This window comes from Delphinapterus leucas, chromosome 8 (genome assembly GCF_059928025.1).
Source record: "Delphinapterus leucas isolate spDelLeu-1000000601 "Yukka" chromosome 8, BTC_Dleu_Yukka2, whole genome shotgun sequence".
Taxonomy (NCBI): domain Eukaryota; kingdom Metazoa; phylum Chordata; class Mammalia; order Artiodactyla; family Monodontidae; genus Delphinapterus; species Delphinapterus leucas.
Genome location: NC_143136.1, coordinates 69,936,118 through 69,948,862, shown reverse-complemented (window position 1 = coordinate 69,948,862; position 12,745 = coordinate 69,936,118). Strand labels below are relative to the sequence as shown.

The 12,745-nt window shown below is 35.1% G+C and overlaps 1 protein-coding gene across 2 annotated transcripts in view; it reads left to right on the top strand.

Moving 5' to 3' along the window:
• Positions 1–12,745, top strand: part of SLC4A10 (solute carrier family 4 member 10) — a 225,578-nt gene that overhangs the window by 202,259 nt on the left and 10,574 nt on the right. For both annotated transcript variants that reach the window (XM_022569866.2, XM_022569877.3), the window contains 3 exons: positions 2,971–3,144; positions 3,924–4,046; positions 12,043–12,110. In XM_022569866.2, the coding sequence (XP_022425574.1) occupies positions 2,971–3,144; positions 3,924–4,046; positions 12,043–12,110 (365 nt within the window). The remainder of the gene's footprint in view (positions 1–2,970; positions 3,145–3,923; positions 4,047–12,042; positions 12,111–12,745) is intronic.

Genomic DNA, 12,745 nt, shown 5'->3' with positions numbered 1-12,745 from the left:
ACTCTTCAAATCGAAAGAGCAGGGTTTTGGTAAGCTTTGTGGGAGTCTTATCTAAGGGGTGTATAAGGAGAAGGCAGTGGGGGGCAGGGGAGGCTGCTGATCACAAGGGCCGTTGGAGAAGCTACATCAGGAACTTATATCTATTTGCGACTCTACAGGCAGCTGTCTAAGGCGTACACTTGCATGAGGGGTTAGGGCAGTTTAAGGTCACCTCAGGCTGCTTGATCAAACAAAATGGATGATAAGGCAGCAACACTATGGAATAGCTTAGCTAAACTCTCAACACTGAGGGACAGGCGGCACAGGAACTCTTTTCCTGAATAAACAACTAACCAGCTTCTGCCTTTGGGAGAAGGAAAACCACTTTAGCCTTAGGATACTACTGAATGTCAGAACTGAGGCAAAACTTTAATATGAAGTTATTGTAAGATCACTGAACACCCAAAGTAGATAGCATGACTCTGTTCATCCTGCCACTGGGTAAAATTAACTTGGGAGAAGGAGATGGTTGAGAAGTGTTATGCATTTAATTTTACTCAAACTACATTTAATTTGCTCAGCTGTAACTTCATGTATGAAAAGTATATTTTAAAAGAATTGGTTCTGTAAGGCAGATAGGGAAGAGTATTGAAAAGGTTTTGTTTATTTGTTTTGCTGGGTTTTTTTAGTTTTTTTTTGCCTTTGGCAGAGGTTCCATGAGTACTGATTTCAACCGTAAGTGAAAAGTATTTATTCTTAGGCCTCGGGCTCACATCAATACAGCAGCAGAAGTTTAAGAAACAAAGTAAAATCATTTTGATAGGCTGCAACAGGTTTTTCCCCCTAATTCCACTCACATGATTTTATACCCGTGAAGTTTGGAACTAAACAAGAATGTCAAATTTTGGAATTATTTGGGGTGTGAATCTTGCAAATGAAAATTGAGGAAAACATTATCAAAGGCCCATGAGAAAAGTACAATGAGTTCTAAATAGCACCAATGAAACAGCAAATAGGGTTTCACACTGAGAAACAGAGTTAGTGAAAATTTAAGTAAGCCCAAAACTCAGGGAGTTGAAATTCCTATTTGGTATTTTGTGGTTAACTGGATGGGGAAACGGGATACTGATATTAGGACAAGATCAAAGGCAAATGCAAAACTCAGAATACGTTTAGCATGATTATCATTACTTGAGTAATAATAATTAAAAATGTGCTGAATATCAACCGTTCAAGAAGCATGTCAATTTGTTACCCTGTTTGTTGGAGGGCTCTATGTGTTACCTGTTCAGTAATATTAAGAAACTTATCTAGGCTTCTCACTGTGCAACATGGCAGATAAAACACATTAGTGTTCTCATGAATGCTGTTTCTGTACTCTGATATATAACCACATTTATATTCACTCCAGCACTTCAGGAATCCAAAGTAAAGCAAATGTGCCATTTAAGCAATAACAAGTGAAGCACTCACACACTGAAGTACATTTATGCAATAACATAACTTCACAAATGGAGAAATGGTGGCTGGGAAAAATTAGTTCTATAGAAATTGAAACATTCGGTTATAACCCCAAGGATTTTACTTTATTTCTTCCCTATTGCCACCTCCACCGCACAGAGTTTTATTTATTTAATGACATGTAATTTTAAGAGATATTTAGGAGGTAGAAATAAAAAGACCCAGTGAAATATTTGTGGACAATATAGAGAGGGATAAACCAGAAACTAATTCAGCACTTAGTACTCTGCATAGAAGGTTTTCAACAATTTTTTTGGAATGTATAAATGAATATGAATGAATAAATGAACAGTGGATGAGCTGAACTATATATGATTCTGGTTTAGATGCCTGAGGGAAGGTCATGCTGCACACAGGGCACACAGAAGGAAAGATGGGTTTATGTTGAATTTGGGATATGAGGAGGCTTTGGTAAAACATGATTTTTTTTTTTTAACATCTTTATTGGACAAACATGATGTTTTGCCACTAACACTTACTTGACTTCATGGGCATTTGTTCCTTGGCATATTAGAATAATTTTGGAATATTTGATGAGAATTGCTTACAATTTTCTTATATAAAGTAGCTAAGGACTAAATCTAATATTACTCTTAAAATGCATAGGAGATATTCCTGTAGAAATGGTATGATATAGAACTGACTGATTGAAACTGTCATTTTCTAAATCATCGCTTCTTGTTGGAAATATTGAAAACTGCAAAATTTGAGAATTTTTTGAGAAAAATTAAACAAAATGATCCACATAAAATAAAGCTAACATGCGGTACAGTTTGTTAATAAGTAAAATGTGATTGAAGATCACATTTGATCAAGAAATTAAACGGAGTTAAAATTTGCTCTGAAAAATACTTTATTAACAATAATTCATCTAGGTTAAATCTTTATGGCCAAGATGTTTGTATTTTTAGAAACAGCACAAAAACCTTGTTGGGGATCCAAGTGGCAAGGCCAAAACAGCAGAGTCAAACTAAGGAGGTCAGAACATCCTACTCAGAAGCTGGATATGGGTCGAGAGCTCAAGACAGACAGAGCTGAAGTAGAGTTGAGGTCTGAGAGTCTTTAGCAAGTACGTGAAAGTTGAAACAATGGGTACGGATGAGCTATTCAGGAAAGAAGAGTCCAGGAAACCCTAGTGCTTAAGGGGCAGGTAAAAGAAGAAATTGTGATGTGATGATGAAGAGGGTGACGATAATGTTTTCTTTCAAGGCTATACTCTCTGAGGGAGCAACATTTAGCATTGGCTTTAATGTTATTAAACTCTTTTAAATTATAACATGTGTCCATATTCAAGAAAATGTGGGGTATTATAAAGCTGAAACTGTATTATTTCACAGTGTACGCTTAACAATAGTATTGTCCTGATGTCAACTTAAGTGTGATCTACCATATATTGGACCATATTATACATTTACTTGTCCTACTTCTATTGCTGTCTGTAAAAAGCAATTTAGTCTGTTTATCTTCTAGTTCTTCGATAGAATAAAGCTCTTCTGGATGCCTGCAAAACATCAACCAGATTTTATATATCTAAGGCATGTACCACTTCGAAAAGTCCATCTCTTCACAGTTATTCAGATGAGTTGCCTTGGCCTTTTGTGGATAATAAAAGTTTCAAGAGCTGCTATTGTCTTTCCCATGATGGTATGAAACTTCTAACTCAGCTCTTTTTCTCCTCCTCTGATTTTCTGCTGTCTTTGAAAATCCATGAACAAACTGGATCAATAGAATAATTTTGAACAATTTTTGGAAATCTTGGTATAAACTTTAGCCACTAAAACTAGTAACTAAGATTGGGTGTCAGATTATATATGAAGTTCAGTGATTCATACTAGCTTCATCTCTATCATTCTGAATATTAGCAGTAGTTTGAATTAATTGAAGTTGGGTGGAAGACGTAAACTTTCAAATTTTAACTTTACAGATATACTAGCAAATTTGAAAATGTAAGGGGATTTTTGAAATTAAATTTTTTAACATCTTTATTGGAGTATATAAAATCAAATTTTATTAACTATTTTAAACCAGTTTCAAATACTTCAAAAATAAAGTGAATTTGAATTACTATAAGTAATTTAAAATATCATCAGCATAGGTAGTAATGGTTTAATGTTCATTTAAAATAATGTAAACTATTAACTATGTGTATTTAAGGAAACAGTCAAATATATAGTCTTTTTCATTGCTTCTTTAAATGACTTGTATAATGGGTAAAATGATAGCCATTATTCTGGAGATGTGGCAAGAAAAGGAAGTGAAGGAAGCAAAAGTACACTCAATATCTTTTATATGCACATATCTTCAGATTTCACTTTAATGTCAGCCCTAATTGAAGTTGACTTGTTTGTACCAAAAAACAAACAAATCTAAACCTTCCATTTATATTTTTTCCCTGTTTTAAACTGCTTTATTATTTACTTCAGGTGTTAGCTCTGGTATTTGTAAGAAAGTTGATGGACTTGCTGTTTACCAAACGGGAACTCAGCTGGTTGGATGATTTAATGCCTGAGAGTAAGAAAAAGAAACTAGAAGATGCTGAAAAAGAAGTAAGTCAGAGCAAAATCAGTACCTTATAAAGAAAAGAAAAAGGAACACTTGCACAGTAATAGCTCTTTGCAAAGCTAAATTTTTGTGTTTAGCTTTAGATAGTGACTACTAACAAACACAGGTGGACTATTTTGGAAGACTGATGTTTAAAATCATCAAGCTGGAACTTGAACAGAGAGAGGACAAATCTTACATGAGTAAACCAAACCCTAATGAAATATGCAAATACTTTGTCCTTCACTATCCTTATAACTGCAAAGTTTATTTTTCTGATTCCTCCCTTCAGGATTTCAGAAACTTATTGATGCTTAAATGTTTCCAAATTATAGTCATGCAATGATTGCTTTTTGGTTGAATATGTGAGAAGAAAAAAAAAAGACATTATTACTGTTGGTATTTTCCTAGGGAGCAAAGTTCTAATAAAAAGATTCTAATTCTAATTAAAAGATTAAATTAGTTATTCTTGAAATAGATGAAATGCTTAAGAGGAAAACACGTTGATCTGATTTGCTTTCAAAGTGCTTTGAGTAAATGTTGTTAGAGAAACTTTGGGTATTTAATTACTTTCACAGACTGCTGATTTATCCTATTCTGTTTCATATGTTAAAACAATTGGTTTTAAGTTTTATGACTTATTTAAATTCATGTATAAGCCTGGGTCTATTTTGAAGGCTAGTAATCATAATATTTTTAAAGTATGTAAAAACTAAAAAGAGTAAAAATGAAAAAAATGACAAGTTCATCATTTAGCAGAATGATCGGGTCCATAGATTGTAAAATATAAGAATAAAATTTTCATGTAACTGGAAATAAATATGAAAGAAAATACTTGGTGAGACTTACGCATTATTCTTTCCATTTTTTCTTCTCCTATACGGCAGTCAGTAAATGTATTCAGTTTCCTACCTGTGGTGTATTTTCTCAAACCATAGGTATATTCCTCTTTCCTTTGGGGAATTTGTTTGCAAACATTTCAATGGTCTTAGGTTTTACTTAGCCATTAGATGAGTCCAAATTAGGCCACAGAGTCTAATGGATTACAGATAAGTCTACATAATATGTGACTGTCTGGCATTTCTTCACTTTTCCATGTTGTCCTATTACCGACGACGGATTCCACATTTAAAGATTGATCGTAATGATGTATCTTAATTCTATATGACTATTTCAATTTTCCCAAATGTTGTAGAAGTCATACTTAGTATCATACTTCTAGCAATACTTATATAATGTTAAAAATGTCATTATAAAGTTATCATGTTTCTTTATTTTTGTAAGTTTGATATATTCTTAAGTATGAGAATTTTAAAAAAATAGTGCTTTAACTATTTTTCCAAGTTGATATATTCTCATTTAAGTATGAGAGGTTTTTTTTTAATAGTGCTTTAACTAAGATATTTGGATAATTTCTGTTTGTTTTTAGGGCTTTAGTAAAGGTTTGCTCTCATCCTCAGGTACTGTTCAAGAAGAATATGACAGAATTTGGTGTAAGATAAATGTAAATAAATAGACACAAGAATATAGAAACACTAAAGCCTTAAAGTATCCATGCTTGACATAATTAAAATTTATTCAGGTTGAAAACAATTTCTAAGAAGGTTTAAATTCCAAGGAAGACAACTTTGAATACAAAACTCATTGACCACAAGCTTTCGCATAGTCTTTCTGATAATGAGAATGTTAAGTATTCTGATGCAGTAACTTACAAATGTAATTTTGCTTTATTTTCCTGCTTTGACTTCCTGTCAAATATCTCGACTAATTCTGTAGGAATAAGCTAGCAACACCCCCAGGCATACAATCATTCCTTTTACAGCATTCTCCTTAGGCCATATCCATACCGTGGAACATTCTTGCCCTTCTAAAACTTTGTAAAAAGAAAAATAATATGTATATATAATATATTATGCTTAATATTCTTCCCTTTTTTCATTCAAAGAAAATTTCAGATTCTTCCTTTATATGTCTGTGAAATAGGAGAGAACAAATTTGACAGTAATCATAAATGTATTAGAATCTGCCGTTTCCATTGCCCAGAACCATTCACATAGCTACATATGTATGGTACTTATATGTATGTGTGCCATATGTCCATTTTGGAATTTATTAACTTCAGATAGGCAGAGATGCTATGTAATGAGCTTCTAACCTTTTTATATTATAAACCCATTGTACGCCAATGGGGTGTTGACTGTTTTCTGATTGTTATAAAGATTTTAGAAGTAATTATATATTACTAAAATTCCTAGAACTCAAGTTTTCTAAAAGGATTCAAAAAGAGATTAAAGATTTATTGAGGCAAAGTTACAGCTGTATCCTTCGGTTCGGAGTATGAGAAAAAGTAAGGGAAAATGCCTTGTAATACATTAATCAGGCAGGTTTACAGACCTTTAAATTCTCAAATAGATTAATATGATGATACTTTAATGTGATCCTCAGTACATGGAAAGAAACAAGTAAACAAATAATACAGTCAAGAAATAATCCATAATTGAACATTAAAATATAGTTCTGACCAGTGCAAAGAAAGATAATTCTCCATCTGAGAAGTGGAGAGAGAAAAGTTAAATTAAAGATATTAACTTTCTAACTTGGAATTAGTATTATAAGAATATGATCAGTATAGAGAGTAGGAAGATTTAAGAAGGATTACACTAAAACTTGAATTCTGGTTGAATTTCTACTTGGTCACCCAGATCTCGGTATTCCATTTGCTTGAGGCTATGGACTCCACTGAAGGATGTGATCTTCTTACTTGGCATCTTAAACCAAGGCTCAGTCTTCCAAGAGATTGTACATTAACATGGTAAATGAACAAGTTCTCCAAAAAGTGTTGCATTTCTGCAATTACTCAAATTAATTGCATAACTTTGATTGTGATCTGGAAAGATGGTAAAGAGCAGAAATGTCTCAGCTCCCTGAGACTTGAATTTAAAATAGTCTCACCTCTTGTCCTTTTGATGATAGTTACAAGCTTGTACCTTTATCATCCAAGGTTTCACTATCAGTAGCCCACTTCTGGTCTTATGGCACTGAGAAAACATTAGTTTGACCTTAAAATTCAATAATGAGTTAAGCAGAATAAATAGCTACACAGGCCAGTCCAAGGTCGCAGAGCTTCTGTTCCAAATTTTCATGTACTTCATGCATATGCATATGCATATGCTTCAGTTTTTAGAAAGAAAGGATTATAATCAGGATAGAAATGAATATTGGAACCCTGACATTTTGCACATTGCTCTGTGTAAAGGGAAGACTGCAGAATCAAATTCTGGATGTCCAAATGTGCTCAGAGTACCAACACGCTTTCCTTCCTACTTCAGTATTCTCTAGGACATTGTACACATTTGACAAAAGGGCTGCTGTTAAAGCAGTAAGCCCCAGCAGAATGTTTGCTCCTCGGTGAGGGAGAAGGAGGTTAACGTTAGATAAATCCTGGAAATTCAACTCTGTGCAGTGATCATGATATTGACACCTCTTGGTTTGTGGGAGGTTCACTCTAACATATATGCTGTAGGGAAAAAAAGGAGGGGGGGCGAGTGGGACTTGTGATCTGTATGAAGCAGTCTCATGAGCAAGGCCAAGAAGATGGAAAAGCAATCTAAAAACAAGTGCAATTAAACAAATTAGAGAGCGTGTCTTACTGCTCAGAAAGATCAGAATTGGTTGTGGATTTGGGAAGCATGGCCTAATTATTGCACAGGCAAATGTTATTTCTAATTGAATCTTAGAGCAAGGCAAGCATATTCTTCTTCCTCAAGCAGTGGTTTTCAAAGTGTAGTCCCATGACCTCTGCTTTATCAGCCAACACCTGTCAACTTGTTACAATCTGAATTCTAAACCTACTGAGTCAAAACTCTGGAGATAGGGCCAGATTCTGTGTTAACAAGACCTCCAGGTGATTCTGAGGTGTGCTAAAATTTAAGGCAAGACCTTTCCTAAACCCACAGACTTTACATCACCAGAATATAGTCTTCTAAATCCAAGAATTATTGTATTTTATAATAATTTAGATAAGTCAATTAGAGAAACTGAATCAAATATTCTGATGAAAAAACATGTTGCATCCATGAATTCTGTATAGACTACTCCTCCTCCCTATTTTTTTTCAGTTTTCATTGTTAAAGTGAGTTGTTGTATGTATTGGCTCTTCTACATATTGGAAATTTTAAGGAATACCTCTTATAAATATAAAATTTTATGGTTTACAAATTATTATAAGTGTGTATGTGTGTGTGTGTGTGTGTGTGTGTGTGTGTATGTGTGATGCTTGTAGCATTATCTATTCTATTAGTAATTGGGGAAGGAAATGATCAAACACTTCTTAGGTTCTGTAGGCCCTGTTGTCTTCTTGGGTAAAATAAAGGGGTTAAACTTGATTTCTGAAGTCCCTTCCGTTTTTTAAGATCTATGAATTCTAAAACTGCTGAATGTTTTCTCTATCTAATACGATAGACATCTTTATGAACATTGGCTCTGTGCTGCTGTTGTTTGTACTTTGAGCTATTTGAGGGCTCCTACATAGATACAGACTTTACATGAGAAATGGATACAGTAACAGATGTTACCTATTTCACTAGGTAGAGCATTTGTTAGGTATCATAATATATGAATTGTATCTTTTACACTATCACAAACTATAATTCAGATTCATGATGTAACTTTATATATAAGATCTTATTCATCAAAACACACCACGATTTAACCCTGATTTTATTTTCCTTTTCTACTCAGCACAGGCCTTTGGCCCCAGCCAGGCTAGTTGTTCATTGTCGTGCAAACATGTCCTATTTATTCCTACCTTTTATCCTTGACCCATATTGTTTCTTCCCACCTAAATTTCTTCCTTTCTATTACCAAACTGATCAGATAAGACTGGCCCAGATACCACTGCCTCTGGTCCTATCCTTCTCATCTTCTGAGAGTAGGGTTTATGGCTTTCTTTTCATTGTTGTATACCCAGTACCTAGCAGATTACCTGTCTTGAAGATCATGCTTAATACGTATTTGCTGAATGGATTCATGAATAGCTCCTGGATTATTCTTTTTGTTCACTGTGTGCCTAGCACATAATACATGCTCAGTAAATATTTGAGTGCTATTGAATAGATTCGTTCTTAAGCCTCTATTTTTCTGCCTTTTACTGGATATAGCATTAACTGTCCTTCACTTATTTAGTATCCGAACAATGCTTTGGCCCTCTCAATTAAAAGACGGTGTTCAAATCAGAATATGGACATTCCTCTAGTCAAATTGGCAAAACCCCTCAGGTGCTCTTGGGTGAATTTTGATCATCATCCTTTGTAAAACCTCCATGTTGTAGAGCTCAGCATATTTTTTGATGGACACTGTGTAAATGAAATGCTGAATGGAACTCATTTTAGGATACTTCAGACTTATAAAGTGAAGGATACCCAGTAAGCTTTTTTGCTTTCTCTCTCTTTTCCTGTATGATTGAGATAAACTAGGTTGTGATTGTCATGACGGCTGGTGCCTGGTTTGACTGCTCCTCCCCAGAAAGTCTCAATTTTTGGCTTCCTCACAGTGCTGCCTAGGATGCAGCCGGCCCTCTATCCCCGAGCTCTGGGGCCCACCCAGCTTCCTTCTGGCACTGAAGGCAGCGGCTGCTCTGCCACCCTTCTCTTCAGATAAGCATGGCTTGGAAATGCTATCTTTAGAGGTGATGAGTTTTTGTTTGGATAGAATTATGACTAGTATAAAGCCCACACATGCTAACAAGCCACAGAGTGCAAAATAATTATTGAAAGCAATTTGAGAGAAAAGTGGAAAATCATCTGAGGAAAAAACCAAAATTGTTCCTAAAGCTTTGGTCCAATTTTTTGCTGTTAGATTGAATCTCGAGCCTTAGTTTTCTGCTGCCAGGTAACCTAAGCACTGATGGCACCATTCTTCTCTTCAGCTTTTTTTGAATTTTACTCTTTATTAAACCTTTTCTACCTGACTTCTTGACATTTTATTCCAAGTTGGTCAGAAAAGATACTACATACCAAGCTTACCTTTCAGTGGACAACCAAGGAAAGAATTACATTTTGTTTGTATTTGGTTTTACTTAAATAACGTTTGGGGTTGCTGAGTATTTTCTCTTTATGTTCTTCCATGTGCATTAAGATAACCTTTTCTTCCTGAAAGGATACATATGTTCTGCCCATGGCCTCAATGATGTGCATATAAATTAATATGGCACATGTATTATTTCCATATATAGAGACTAACCCATTTGCAAGGCATGCATCATTTTAGACTACAGATTAGTTCTGCTCAAATGCTTAATTTCAAACCAATGATACTGTCTACTCACCATGAATTAGTACTAATGGTATCTCCAAATAACATGGGGAATAGGCATAATACATAAGAAATAATGTACATCTGAGAGGTCTTAAAAGAAAAATTTTCCTTGAAAAGTAACAGGGAAAGAGAATAGAATGAATTCCTGTAATGCAAAGGGGTAACAGACACATGCCCATAGCACTGCAGAGTATAAATATAACACTGTGTTTGGGCGGGGCGTGTAGTTTATAAGCAGAGAAGTAGCAGATCTCATACAGTCCCCTGGCCTCTCCATTATTCACAGCATAGGCTGAGCATAGATGTTCTGTATGCAGCATGGCTAAGGTCCCAGCAGAGGGGCGCCTGCCTTAGTCACAGGTCGGATGTGTAGGGAGAGCCCTACAAGAGTAAAAACGAGACCTGCCCACACATTACGTTATATATTCTTAGGTTAGCTGAAGAGACTGTAGAAAACACTGTTTCTTTCAGTAACAAGAAATATGGCAATGGTTCTTTAGACTAGGCAGCATGCAAGTTGAGGACCCTAGGAACAGTCTTGCATGCCAGGAATAATGACATCAGCCAAAGGTCATGTGTTTCTGGAACCTGATTTAGACCAGCCAAGCTACTGCTAAGTTATTGAAAGAGAGAAAGCAATGAGGCTCCAGGGCCTTCCCTGTTTTCTGTCCTCAGTTCCCATTTGGTCAGGAAAGTCACCTAGCCCTTCATCTCTACACAACTTAAAATTCCAGTTCTGGAATTAGAGCCAATAATTCTAACATTTTTAAATGGCCCCAAATAGTCCTCTAAACTTGAATATTCCTAATTAACCTACTTGAAAATAAATGCATTAAACAGGAGCTATAATCTGGAGATAACTATGTTTATTTTTTGGTACATGGAAAAAGGTTAACTATAACATTATTGAAAACTAAACCAGGACATTTCAGTGCTACATAAGATTATCTTCATCCCAAAGATATACTCTTAAAACATTATATATGAAGAAATGAATGTATGAAGCATTACCATCCTTTGGGGGAGGGTGGAATATTGTCATTGTAAGAAGAAATCTGAGGCCTAAAACAAAAAGCACTCCTGTGTTTTGGTCCATAGAGAAAGATATCTTCTACTGTCTATTTCCAAGTCTCAAAGTACTGTCTTCGGACCAGCAAAATCAGCATCACCTGGAAACTTGTTAGGCCCTGCTCCAAACCGACAGAATCAGACTCTGGAGGTGCGGCCCAGTAATCTGTATTTTTAATAACCCCTCCAGGTGATTCTGATATAAACTAAAGTTTGAAAACCACTGCCCTAAATACATCTCTCATTCCTTTCTAACAGAGCATTCTGGGAATGTAATTTCAACAATGAAAACGATTACATTACCCATATGTTTGTCCTTGTAAGATTTAGATTATTTTAAAAAAAATCTTCTTGGAAAATAACCATGTTTTACATTGAGTGACATGAGGGAGGTTATTGTTAGCATTTAAATTACTTTGTGGTATAAGACTCATTAATTACTTATGTTCTCGGTAGCTGATGCTTTATTGAAAAGACCTGTGCTAGCATTAATAAATGCAAACAAAGTGGAAGGTTCTGAGGTTAATGAGAGAGTGAACCATTAATCTCTGTTTCTTCTTTAATGTAAAGTGGAGACTCATCAGGTTCACTTTGTATATTTTACATTTATCCTGCCAGGAAGAACAAAGTATGCTGGCTATGGAAGATGAGGGCACAGTACAACTCCCATTGGAGGGGCACTATAGGTAAGATATAAATGTAAGAACACACCAATATGAGTACTGGAATGTGTTGTTATACACTCTACTGAAGAATTTCGTATGTGTGGATTACTATAGAGGCTTGTTGACGTTATGTTAGAGTAGAAAGAACTGAAACTAGGTGTTAGATTACCCTGTCCCAGTACTAAGTTCTGCCGCTAGACGCTGACTATAGCCAAGTTGCTTAAAATGAAGCGAGGCAGGGAGCTGTTGTCTGAAGTCTTCTCCTATTTTATAGTGAATACGAAAGCTCTCTTTCATATTCTGTGAAAGTAGTACCTGAAGACAGGTCAAGATTCAATTCTGGGATAAGTGAGCTAGGTATTTATTGAATTCATCACATGTAAATGAACTCGGGGAAAAACAGCGTTTACCCCTTCAAAAAGACACTTCCAAAGAGATAAGCCATTTCCTGAATTGAAGGATTCAGTGATACCAGTCGTTTTAGGAAATACTTATGTCACTCTCCATAAAGAAGATTGTGCTAATCTTCTTTATGCACAAAGACAGAGCAAAAAGAGAAAAAAGCAGACTCCTCTAAGTTATAATAAAACTTTTGAAAGTATTTGGCAAAAAATTATGTATATGATCTCAAAGTGCTTAAGGATAATGTAGGGCCA